This window comes from Schistocerca gregaria, chromosome 1, assembly GCF_023897955.1.
Source record: "Schistocerca gregaria isolate iqSchGreg1 chromosome 1, iqSchGreg1.2, whole genome shotgun sequence".
NCBI lineage: Eukaryota > Metazoa > Arthropoda > Insecta > Orthoptera > Acrididae > Schistocerca > Schistocerca gregaria.
Window position 1 is genome coordinate 1,098,247,178 of NC_064920.1, and position 13,969 is coordinate 1,098,261,146.

The 13,969-nt window shown below is 42.9% G+C and overlaps 1 protein-coding gene across 1 annotated transcript in view; it reads right to left on the reverse strand.

The window, feature by feature from the left end:
* The window catches only part of LOC126282276 (probable peroxisomal acyl-coenzyme A oxidase 1), a 74,019-nt gene extending 62,027 nt beyond the window's left edge, over window positions 1-11,992 (reverse strand). Inside the window, exon 1 of the mRNA XM_049981918.1 lies at window positions 11,117-11,992. Coding sequence (XP_049837875.1) covers window positions 11,117-11,255 — 139 coding nt within the window. The 5' untranslated portion in view covers window positions 11,256-11,992. The remainder of the gene's footprint in view (window positions 1-11,116) is intronic.
* Window positions 11,993-13,969: the final 1,977 nt, after the last annotated feature.

Genomic DNA, 13,969 nt, shown 5'->3' on the forward strand with positions numbered 1-13,969 from the left:
CTGTTAATGGAGCATTATAGGGTTCGCTGTGATGTTCAGTGAACGAGAGGGATTTCCTTTCCATCTGCTATTTGAGGATGTGAAATGCTGGGGGATAATTTTTTGAAGCGGAGGCTCAAGCATAGTGCTCAGCAAAGTGTTCGGCAATAGCTTTTGCATAGGTAGATAACACACCATTGATATTATTGCCAGTAACTTCTGTTGGGGTCTGGTACCTACAAACATGTCTGATTTTCGTCCAGACTAGGGAAGGTGACGTATGGCACCAAATGGTGGAGACGTACCTCTCCCAATATGCCTGTTTCTGTCTTTTTATAAGTTGGTGAATGAGGGCACGGAGCCGTTTAAAAGATATTAGGTGCTCTAGGAAAGTGTGCCGATTATGTTGCTGTAGAGGTCACCAACACACTTTAATGGCCTCAGTGACCACCAAGGTACTGACTTTCGCCGGGGACACCCTAAAGAACAAGGGATCATGTTTTCCACCGCAGAAACGGTAGTTCTAGTGACTTGTTCAACTGCCACATTGATTGTACCATGTGGTGCAGATTCAACAGTGACAGCACAGGTGAAAGCTTCCCAGTCTGCCTTGTTTAAAGCATATCTTGGTAGATGTCTGGGGGAATGGCGCTGGGAGAGTAACAGGAAGATGGGGAAGTGGTCACTACCACACAAGTCATCGTGGGCTCTCCAGTGGACAGATGGGAGAAGTCCTGGGTTGCAGAGGGATAAATCAATGGCAGAGTAAGTGCCATGAGCCACAGTGAAATGTGTGGGGGCCCCAATATTTAAGAGGCAGAGGTCGAGGTCGAGTTGAGACAGGAAAGTTTCGACATCTCTACCTCAGCCAGTAAGCACAGTGCCATCCCACAAGGGGTTATGGGCATTAAAATCTCCCAAAAGTAGGAAAGGTTTAGGGAGTTGATGAATCAGTGCAGCCAATGCGTTCAGGGATACTGCACCATCTGGAGGAAGATATACGTTGCAGACAGTTATTTCCTGTGTCGTCCTTTCTGACAGCCACAGCTTCAAGAGGGGTTTGAAGGGGCACATGTTTACTGCATACTGAGTTCAGGACATAGACACAAACTCCACCTGACACTTATTGTAATTAACTTCTCATGGCTGGGATTCACAGTCATATAATATTTCTTAAAAGACATCATAGTCACCGTTGACTGTATAAAATATTGTAACAATAAATATTTTATACAGTCGACGGTGACTATGATGTCTTTTAAGAAAGACTTATTATAATCACTATGGTTCTTGTAATATCCCCTATAGCTGCGAAGGACAGAGTCTGCATTGCCGGGAACCAGGTTTTCTGGAGGGCAAAGCAGAAAGCTTAACTGTTGCCGTAGCTCAGCCAGGTGGTGAAAAAGCTGCAGCAATTCCACTGGAGGATGGCATTATCAAGAGGCTGGGAAGGCATAAAGATGCAAGGAGGCAGGTTATGCCTCAGGGTCACCTGCTGCCCCCATTTGAGTATTTGTATCCATTCCTTTTGTGAATGAGGCATCAGTGAGATCCAGGTCCTCAGGCAACTCTGAGATCTCCACCTCATCTACAGGTGCAGAAATGGTAAAGAGGTGTGGTGCTGGGGCCACCAGAGGGTTCTTTTTCTTAGCAGACTACTTTGTTTGCTTGCCCTCTTGCTTCTCCTTAGAGGCTTGCTGGCAGGACTTTTCTGAAGTAGTTTCAGGCGCAGAGGAAGACCGTGAAGCTCTTCATCCAGCAGCTTTTGACTCTTTTAGCCACTGGTGTGTGTCCCCTGTGGCATTAGTGGAGACCTTCGGAGAGAGGGTCCCAAGGGACACCTTCTGCATGAGAGGAGCCAGAGGAGGCTGTTGCTTCTCTGGCTGGGGGAAGGGGACTGAAATACTGAAATACCTTGCGTTTGGGGGGGGGGGGGGGGGGGGGAGGGAGGAGAGGCTTCCTCCCAAAGTGGGTACTGTGCAGTATGGCAAGCAGGGGGAGTGCTGCTCTCCACAGCCGATACAAGTGGGAGGAGCACAGGGAGTATCTGGATGCAGTGGATGTCTGCAGTCTCAACATGTGGTGCTGGAAGTGCAGCGGGAAGACATGAGCCCGAATTTCCAGCACTTAAAGCATCACATAGGGGGAGGGACATATGCTTTAATGTCATAGCAGTAAACCATCACCTTGACCTTTTCAAGCAATGAATCACCCTCAAAGGCCAAGATGAAGGCATTGGTAGCAGCCCTGTTGCCTTTGGGTCATCTGTAAATGCACCGGATCAAATTAACACCCCTCCATTCTATGCAGGGCTCGTTGTCAGACTGCAAGAGGAGGTTGCGATGGAAAATATCCCCCTTGACCATGTTTAGGCTTTTATGGGGAGTGACTGAAAGAGAAATATCACCCAGCTGGTCACAAGTGAGTGACACCTGGGATTGGGCTGGGGATGCTGTCTGAATCAAGACTGCACCCACTTCTCATCTTGGACAGCACTGTCACTTCCCCAAACTTATCCTCAAGATGTTCAACAAAAAATTGAGGCTTCATAGGAAGGAAGGAGTGCCCATCCATTCTGTTACAGACTAAATACTGAAGCAAATATGGCTCTCTTCTTTCTGTAGCCCTAAGTTCCTCCCATATTGTAGTGTGGGATGGAAACGATTTAGGGTCATATCTGTCAGCATTGTACTCGATCTTGGCCTTCTTAGAGACTGCTAGCATCGTACAGTCACCAGCAAGAGATGACAGTCTGCTTCATTGCGGGTCATCTGCCATGATGCCACGCACTGCCATCATGGGCTCTCCCCACAGGTGCCACCCAGCCATAGAAAAGACCACCTGGCATGATGGCCGTTGCCGGATGTCCTGGTGCCCCAGGAAGACAGGCATCTACTCTTTGGCATACGTGGGGAGTTCACAGCTCAGGCATCAGCAGTACAATCCCTATGTTGTCAGGGGGCTACCACCAAATGGGTACATGATGGCCCCAGCACAACCGACTGGCTAGTGTGCTGGATATTGGGTGCCGAGAAATCCAATACTGACATGGGGACAGGAGACAATGGAAGAAGATAACATACCCCGGAAAGTGTCCTCACCCAAATAGTTGAATTGCAGGTGACAAGAGGTTCAGGAGTTTGAATCTAAGGACACTATGGATATCTCATGCACCACGTAAGACGTCCTTCCCCATACGGCCCGCACTTCTGTAGAATTTGGGAAGTGGCAGGTCAAACCATACAATGGGACCTGAACTTATAAACCATACAATGGGACCTGAACTTATAGCACCGAAAAGTGTGAGAGTCCTTTCAGTCGACTCTTATAACGGGCAGTGGGAAGCCATTGAAAGGTCACGTTCTCACCCAAATCGGACGTGGCAAGACAGAATATTTTATCCAAGGACACTGACACAAGAAACTTTCTTCCAGCAAAAACTTCCACGGAATGAAAATTCTGGATCATCATGGATGAAATAAAGTTGTTCATGAATTTCTTGCCGGCCCACAGAACTAATTCCCCCAATCACGAGTCATTCAAACATAAAATTCTTAGCAAAGATTTTACACCACCTTCACACCTTCTTTTCTCAGTATTCTTTTGACTACGGAAAATAGCTGCATACAGCCACTGGCATAAAAGTACAAATTATATGAACGAATTTTCAGCACATGTCAGTAGGCGACACTGTATCTGTAAACATGCATCGCAGAATAACTTCATGCTCAACCATTGTTGTACTGATATGTTACTGTAACAAGGGCTGTCAGCTTGTGAAGTTCTGCCCCATAGTGGTTGTGTGAGATCAACAGTACCACGTGACAATCACTACTGACAAATTAGAGCTTGTAGGCACAATGACAAGACGCAACAGAACTGGAGTGCAACTAGTAGCTCTGTGTCAATTCAGACAATAAACAACTGATCAATCTGGTTTCTCATTATGAACAACAGTACAAATGCTGCAGCATCATAGTCCACAAAGAAAATGGGCAAGTTAATCCTTTAAATGGTATTCATATTAATGGCATTGCGGTCTCTTCACTGCATGTCAGGATTCGTCTGATGCCTGATTTTCATCACAGAAATTTGTGGCTAGGCATCAGCATCTGTCTCAAGCATGCTGTCCGATCTGTAGTAAGATGAGGGTAGATCGTTCCTCTCATCCTGGAGACTAACCCTTCCTTATTAACCTCGCCAACCTAATCCTCCTTTCCCATACAGAGAATAGTTCTGAAAACTAGTGCAGCATTTTGTACTTTTACGCAGGATAGTCAATAAATTAGCTATACTTTCATCAAAACACACCGTTAAATTTCGCCAACTGCCTTCTGCACATGCATGCTTACAATTGTACCAGTGCAGTCAAGCATGTGACTTTCAACACCAAACACATTAACTGCATTCTCTTAGTTACATCATAAACATGTCCGCTCTACTAGAAGTTTGCACCAAAGATGAATGATGATCTTTGGTTTCATGGGATGAAAGGAGCTGAAATTCTTCATAGATTTTCAGTACAATACAGGGACTGTACTATGTCATGGCAGTGTTTATTTGCTGATTGAGATGTCTAAAAGTTGCTAGACTACGAGGGGGGACCCAAAAGAAACTGGATTGTTGTCATAAAAAATTATTGATGAATCTTTTTACAAAACTACTCTAGTCACCTACAAAATACTCTCCATTAGATGCGATCCACTTGTCAAGTCTCTTTTCCCACTGTTTGAAGCATGTTTGGAACTCTTCAAGTTTGATATTGTCCAGTGCCCTTTGCGAAGCTGTTTTTATCACCTCCACATCATCAAAACTCTCCTCTTTCAGCGTTTTTTTCATTCGTGGAAATAGGAAAAAGTCGCAACAGGGCTAGGTCCAGCAAATATGGAGCATGGGGAACGACAGACCACCTCTGAGATGCCAAATAGTGGGTCACTCATAAGGCGTGTGTGCTGGAGCGTTGTCGTGATGCAGAAATCAGTCACCTGATCGCCAAAGTTCCAGGCGTTTGCTCCTCACATCCTCTCGCAAAGGCCTTAAAACATCCAAGTAAAAGTGCTGGATAACAGTCTGGCCAGGGGGCACGAATTCCCAATGCACAATTCCACGAACATAAAAAAAGACAATGATCATTGTCTTCACATTTAACCTCACTTGCCTTGCTTTTTTTTAACACCATCTAACGTGAGAACCTGCAGTACGTCTACGAGTGGCAGTGCCCTCGGAGTCCGGTTTCTTTTGGGTCCCCCCTAATAGTGTGACACATGAAGAGGGAGCAGGACACCCATCAATGGTCACCATGGCCTGAAAGACTCAAGAAGCTCAGTAGATGGTTTTAGCAGATAGTTGGGTTACTATTGACGCAGCAGCATCTTCTTCAGATGTAGGTCATGGTTCTGCCTATCAAATCATCTATAACTGATACTGGACCATAGAGTTTCTGCACAATGGGTATCAAGACAGCTTACTTAAGAACTCAAGGCAAAATATGTGGACATTCCAGTTCTTACCCCAGCTGTTTCAACAGCAAAGGTGATTCACTTTCGATGAAATGTGAGTTTACCACTATAAGCCAGAGTCAAAACATCGAAGTAAGGTGCAGAAACACACTGTATCACCAAATACGAAAAAATTCAAGACTCTGCAATCAGCAGGAAAGGCTCTGCAAGCAATTTTTTTTGCATTGCTAATGGACCTGAACTAGAAGAGGACATGATAAAGGGAACAACCATCAGCAAAATGTCTTACAGTGAATTGTTGGAAAATAAGCTAAAGCTATCAATTCTCACCAGATCATACAGTCTATTGTAAAGAATGTGTTATTGTTCGATGTCAACATCCACCAGTACACAGCTCACCACACTGCTGATGCCATCAAGAAACTGTATTTTGAACTGCTGGAACACCCTCCCTACATTCAAAAATCTTGCTCTCTCCAACTTTAATATGTTTGGGCTTCTCAAGAATGCTTTGTAAGATCATTGATTTTCCTCAGATGTGTAGGTGCAGAAAGCAGTGCAAAAGTGGTTTTGCAATCAACCGAAAACCTTCTTTGATCATGTAAGTTTCTGGATCGCTGGTCCAAGTGCATTGAAAAGCACCGAGACTAGGCTGAAAAGTAAGGTACACGCCAGACACCCTTTTTTCGTGTGAATCCACTGTAGAATGAAAAGTAAAGACCATTTTTTACAGTCCCTCGTATATACACCTACTGGCAGTAGTGTAGGTAGGCTTAAGTACTGGCCAGCAGTTATGTTTCATAATTTTATATCAGTGGCATACCTGCAACATTTGTTTTCAAGTTTTCTCCATGCATCTTAAGAGGTTATTTGTGTGTCTATGGATTGCAATGCTACTCTAAATAAATATATTTGCCAACTGTTGACTTGAGTAAAAAATGACATGTTTATGATTGCTTAATGCATGTCCAGGTACAACAGAATTTATACATATATTAAAAAAATGTGTGTGTGTGTGTGTGTGTGTGTGTGTGTGTGTGTGTGTGTGTGTGTGTGTGTGTGTGTGTGTGTGTGTGTTTTTTTTTCCTCATCTCCTCCTAAACCACAGGACGAATTTCAACCAAACTTGGTGCAGATATCCCTTACTGTGACACAATAATCACTGTTAGGATACGAACCATCTACCTATCATAGATTTCAGGAGGTATGACATCATAAACAATGCGATCAGTGAAAAATTGCTACATCATGCAGGACATTTTAATACATTTTTTTCTTTGCCACTAAGACAGTGCTACTGTCGAGTCAACTTAAGAAAATCCCCGACAGCTTGTGGTGCTCTTGACAGCTTTCAACTATGAAGCACAAATGGCTGTATGCAAAGGAAAAAGTTGTCTACAGAGCTGTGAAAAGGCAATGCTTAGAGGTGTTTACAAAATCACATTGCAGACACACAAAGACATTATGCATATTTCTCTGTACAATTATTTTATTATTTCAAATGTATTTTCACAAATATTTGGAAATGCATTTTCTTGATATTACAGTACATGTACAGTTCATTTCTTGTTTTCATTTTCAATTGAAAATTGGCAAAATGAATACGAGGGTAAGGCCTAGTTTGTTAGCTAGTTTTTCATATAAAGCCATCAATAACGTGTTTTGTGCTCCAGAATCTTAAAACTTTCAGTACACCGATACATGGGAAGCAATAAATTCCTGCAATGACATTTTTCTGCAAGTACACAAAACGTGTATACACTCATGCAGTGGGAAGCATTTTTTAAAGAGTTGTGACTGAGTAACAGTCTGAGTGACACTCCAGCTCTAACTTGCATCAACATTTGCATAATCCACTTGTTTATTTAAAGAGGCTGTACAATTTACAGGTATATCAACAACTATAAGAGGAAAGAATAAAAGTTAATTGTGATATATAATGCCTTACAAAATAAGTGAAACGCGCAGAAGACACGGTCAGATCTCAACACAACATTGTATACAAACACCACTGGCAGATATAAAAGTCAATGGAGTTGCAGTTCTCTGAGAAGGGTAGAATGGCCTCCAGACTCCATTAGTATTGTTTGTGTTTAGTGTTGCTACCAAGCCTGGCAGGATATATGAGGGGCATAAACAGTGTCAGATGTTGAGTGATCACTTTGAAGAACATGGAGATACCACGTATTCGTGTGAGACAGTATGACTTCATTACCGGACAATGTTTGAAAGGCGCATCATCACAGATCAACATCTGGTTAGCTGGTTGATTCATGTAATCAAGATTTTTGGGGCATTCACTGCATGTGAATGTAAGTGCAGGCGTGCTGCCGTCAAGATTTCAACCAACCATATCTGGAGGAACGTGTGGGGGGGGGGGGGGGGAGGGGTATCATGGTACTGTACACCGAGCACATCGGAACCCCTTAAAGTCAACATCTGCTATCTAGAACAAGTGAACCTCCTGCAACATTCTGTGACATGCTGCAGCCTCAGTCAGTGTCTAGCAGAAGCCAGATTAGAGAATTACTGTCTTACTGTCTCATGAGTAGGCTGCCGTTAACATCACAAAACAAACAGCTGTGTTTGGTGTAGAGCTCTGACCAGGAACTGTGGACCGCTGATCAGTGGCATTGTATTGTGTTCTGCACTACCCCTGGATGATCATCATCAGTGAGTATGTTGGTGACCTAGTGGGAGGTCCCATTTTTTCCAATAATCTATAGAGACACAGCAACAGGGCTACTCCTGGCATCACTATATTTGGAAGTATCAGATATGACTTCAGAGCACAGGCAGCAGTGATTGAGGGAACTCTGACGGCCAACAGTGTATCACTGACAGCCTGTGTCCTCATGTGTTCTCTCTCATGTGACAGTACCTTACTGCCATTTTTCAATACGACAATAGCACACGGCTCTACAAACTATCTGCGCAATGCTAAGGCACCTGACCGGCAGTTTCAATGTGGTCAGTGTGATCCGGTGACAACAATTAAGCTGTGTTTACACTGCCTTTCACAGTGCAGCATGGGAACATTAGTTTTGTCGGGGCCCGCAAACGGACACAAATACAAAACCTAGCCACCAGTAGTCTTAGAATACGACCAAGGGCTTTAGAGATGAAACTTACCCACTATTCCAGATTTATTTAGAATATCTATGCTATTTTTGCTGTATCAACAGTTAAGAATAGCTACGACTAGTTAGCTGTGTCAGCTTTAGCTACTCTCTCTCTCTCTCTCTCTCTCTCTCACACACACACACACACACACACACACACACACACACACACACACACACAAAAAAAAACTTTGTGCTTGTCTTCCTTTTATCAATTTTAACAACAATATGTAATAGCAACCAAGTGTTCCAGTCTTACCTAGAAATCAGGGTGATGATAATAATTTTTAGTAATCCAATTGACAGAAAAGAAACTTATGGCCATAGTTGTTCCTCAGGACTGTGTATTTGGTGCAACTGTACTCTTAATATTTGTCAATGCCTTTTCAGACAGTGCAAGACACAGAGAAAAAGGTTTGTTTGCACAGGACAGTAACATGTAATAAAACACCAGAACTCATATTAGAGAAAGTAAATGAAACTCTCATGGATGTTTACAGTTGGCCAGTAGGCAATAAATTAAGACTTAACATAAGGAAAATGAACAGTACACACTTCAGCATAAAGAGGGAGCACAATTCTGTTGAATAGATGATAAACTGACAGATTGTGTAACAAACACGAAGCTTTTAGGGATGAATATTGACTGTCTGTTAATGTGGAAAGAAAACACTAGTATTCTGGCAAAAAGAATGTCCACACTATGTTTTGCTATTAGGATTCTGTCTTCAGTTTGCAACCACCATGTCTTGGGGTGACATACTATTCCTATATAAACTCAATTCCTAGCTGTGGGACTCTTTTCTGGGGATCATAGGTGCAAAACATGGATACAGTTTTTAAACTACAGGAAAGGACTGAAAGAATAACAACTAGAATTAGCAATCAGACTCACTATCAAGAACTGTTTAAAAAAACTGGGTATTCTCTATGCATCAAGTGAGTACATCTAGCAATCTGTTGTGCATATCGGGGGAAACATTACTAAGCACTTCACTAACAGTTCTACAAATAATCATGGAAGGAGAACCAGTTTGGACTTAAATTTACCTTGGAAAAACAAACAAAAAACTCAAGACAACATTTTCTATGAGGGAATAAAATTGTGTAATAAACTGCCCAATGTGATTAAAACAATTAGAGTATTAAAACAAATCTGTTTAAAAAGACAGCTAAAACTTTGACTGCAAATATTCAGAGCTGGTTAATAATGGTAGGGGATAATTACATCAGCTCATTGCATCATGTGCCAAAATCTGCAATGCATGATAGTAATATCTTGTTATTTTCCTGAATTCAACATCTCAATCCTCAGAAGGGGGGGGGGGGGGGTTGGGGGAGGGGGGGGGGCTGTGCTGACTCAGTTTTTCAGGTGGACTGAGGGAAGAACATTAATATATGCAAAGGGAATAACAGCATATTTACAGGGGTGAAATCAGCTTTCCAAATGGACTGGAGTTAGTCTAAGGGACATAGCACCAAGCTCATGGTTCTGGAGTCACAGTGGTTGCCACCTATATGTGCAAAATAACAAAGAGAGAACTTGTGTTTATATTTAAGAATATTGTACAACATGGACCAACTGAATGAGGTACAGCAGTTGTTAAGGTGTTGATTCCATATTTGAAAGGAAAGAGTTTGCTCTGACTGGCAATTCTGTTTTAGGATTTCTGTGGTTTTCCAAAATAATGTCAAATAAATGCTGGAAAGGTATTAAGGTCACAGCTGATCACCTCCCCTATTCTCATAAAGTATGCTTATATATTCTGTGGCCAGTTTTTTGAGCTATTTATTTTTTTGTACTATGACACCAAACCTGCCTTCACTGAATAAATAAATAAATACATAATTTGTTTTCCAAGTATTTGCAAATTATACTTTCTGTTTCCTAAAAAATGGATGAAACAGAATTGGGGGGAAATTAAGTAGATTGGCATGAAATAGAAAATAAAATGTATAAACTGAGGTTTTGCATTTCATTTGGGATTTTGTCATTAATAAACAGCGATACTAGATTCAAATGTGCTGATATTTTTTAGCAACTTCTTAGACAACTGTGGTGAGATAGGATTCACAAAAGTGGAAAAAAACTGGTGTTCCAAGAGTGTGTGTAGTAGCCCTATAATACACTAAAAATAATTGTGGGCTGAATGGAAAACTTACAGCTCTGATCACAGTGTGTTTGCATTAAATAACATCTTTAGCGTTACTTGTAGCTGTCAGATACACGGAATATGATTTTAACTACACCACAATCCTGTGATGTGTGTGTTTTTTTTGTGAAAATTCGATGAACAATGCTACTGTGGCAGATATTAAAAAATACTGTTGCACTCTATTTCAACAGACAGATTATTTTCCACTTACATTGTCTTTCTCTTCTCTTAAACGAAGTAAGCGTCTACTACTGACACTTTGGGTTTAGTATGGTCTCTGAAAGGTTACGTTACTTTTAAATACATTTTTGACTTGAAAAATGTTTATAGTCTGTGTGTGCTCGATTTAACATGTTTCTCAATCAGGACTATGAAAATCGTCCAAGTAGTGGCTACTCACGTCTGTCTCTCCTCTCCTTCGTCTTGTCCTCGCCACCGTCAAGCAAGTGTGTCAGTTCCAGTGGATCAAACGTGCATTTCTTCCTCTCATTTTCGAGATCCTCGTTGCACTTCATGGTGCGGCCACTGTACGAAGTCATATTTCTGGAAAACTGTTGTTGGCAACTAGGACGGAATTTTTCAGCTATCTGTCAGTCGTCTGCTAAGTGCGAGTTGACTTACGCTCAGTCCGATTTGGCTAACAACTTTTACACGTCCTTTGTACACACATACAACCACTTGGCGATTAGAGCGTGAAGTGCCTCTCCGCCCGAGCAGAAAACGACTGAAGAGAAACTGCTCCTGTCAAGTGTACAAGGATCAAGGGCAGGAGAGGGGGATTCAGATAAACGTGTTTGCGTCTTAACGCTTTGGAGTTTGTACTCTCTTCATGTCATTCGCTTGTGATTGCACGCACATCACCACATTAACGCTCTTCTTATGCTGACAGCTCAGCATTCTTTCGCTGCACAGATTTTCCATTTCTGGCACAAGCGCGAAATTTTCCACAACACTACTCCTCCGCCCTCACCACCACCCCACCAACACATATGCTACGTCATAACAGGGCGGCCAACGCCTTCTAAATTGTGGTGGCACTGGACAGGAATGTGACAAATCTTCTCGCAAATACAGATTGCATTTCTAGCGTAGGGGGAAACAGTAACACATTAGATTATACATCCTAAAGGTGTAGAATTTTTAGCAGCAAATATCAGTCAAAGCAGGTTTAAAGCGTTGCTCTATAAATAATCAGAAATCTGTTCTTTGAATAATTATTAGTTTTCTTAATGAACTATCACTCTACAACATGAACTCACTTGTAACTAGTTCTGACAATGGTATATAGTCGCAGTTAACTATCAGATAAAACAGAGATTTTATTTTTGTGTTATAATACTAGTCCTGAAGACCTCTCTTGAAGTTGAGAAGAGATAAAAATGTCAAACTCTTCCCTGCGTTCTGACATTGTACTGCTTTGGAAGCCACAAGCATTCCCTGGACTAATTGGTACGTTATGCAAGGTACGTATCGTTCAAAAGACTTTTTGCAAACGTGACATCATACACACTAATCGAAGACCGCAGGAAATGCTACAGACTTTCGTTAACATTCGATGCTGGGTGTTTGAGAAACACCTTAATGACCATACTGGAATCCACATCATTCTTGATACGATTTGTTATAATTAAGAGGCAGATAATGGCGTATTGGCTGTTAAAGCCTTCATGAGATCTAAGCTATAGTTAAAAATGTAAACTATCAATACCACATCATGGTGTAGTGGACAGTCTGCGAGCGAGCGCGGTTTAATTCATCCAACATCATGGCGTTTCCCTGTCGCCAAGCGACGATCAACTTAATTTTTCCACGAATCATGAACGACCAAAAGCGTATGAGGAAGAACGATTTATACGGGACGAAATGGGTCTCCCGCCACAAGCTCTTCCCCGAATTCTTTTTTCGATCCGTAGTACCTCTGTATATACAAGCTGCCGAATGAAGTACTGTTCTGCGCCATGATACCGATTTCAAGTTCCGATACTCTGACCGCCAGATAGAAGCTGCGTGGTTGATAACACTGGTTTTGGGCTCCGAACTTTGAGGGTTTTCGAATTCCAGTTTGAGGTGCCGTTGGATGTTGTGGTGCCCGCTTATAAATCGTACGGAAACGTTGTCAGTCATGTCGCTGGAACGTGGAAGACGTTCGAAATATACCGTGTCCTCACTGATGTCCATCACGTAAAAACTGAACTGAGGAAACACATGCCTACTTGGTAATTGCCAGCTGCAGGGTGTTGTCATGCACGATGCCCAGCCACGCACTTGTTCGAGTTGTGGCCAAAAGGTTATGTCGGTTTAGAATGTCTCTGACGTAGACTGGTTCAGACGCCGATTGGAGACGTCACTCTCCTTGTGGCGCCCACTGTGTTACCTCTATGTTGCTGATACGCAGTGGGGCTGCCTGCTGCACCCACTCTTTATTCAGTCGCAGCCAGCTTTGGCTCCTCTTGACGACGCGATGGACGTTTTGTATGTCTCTACTTCACTGCCGCCAGAGGTAGTACCAATGGACGATGGCTGTGAGTAGTCACAAAACATCTGTCCCAACCCCATAGTTGTTGGCCACAGAGCTGTATCGACCTCTGCTTTACTGTCATCTGGCTGTGTGTTGGACTACAGCCACTGCCTTCTGACACAGATCAACGTCAGGAAGCAATGGTCGCCAAGGAATCGGAAGAGACTGTGCCGTATCCCTTCTGGTGACAGCCTTCATTGGATGTGTGTATAGGATGATGACCCACCTACTGATAATGTGTTGTCCTCTGACACCATGGAACTGGACGATGCGACATCTCCCCCCCCCCCCCCCCCACTTCCACCTTCAGTCAACATCTATCTACAGATACTGACCTTCCCCCACCTGCATCAGATGCAGTTGCCATCCTTTCTGTGTCTGACGCTACTTTTGGGTGTAACTCTGACAATGTTTCACTGAACCAGCCCGATGAGATGTCTGTCCCTTGGACAGATGATGTTAGTGCTGAGGATGGATGTTCTGGAGGCGTACAGAGTGATGGAACCACCTTGGGGGGGTCGGTCCCCTGCCTAACAGGGAACTCCCTGTGCTTCCTCTGTGTTTGCAACGCCTGTTCTCCTGGCGATGGCAGCTTTTTAAACTTACCACATAGCCATAGTCAGTGTCAACACCATTCGCATGCACCATAAACTGGTATTACTCCTTGAAATACTGTATGCTGTGCACTTTGTCCTCTTTCGGGAGGCTGCATCTTGCAACGTTTTGTGCTGCCCA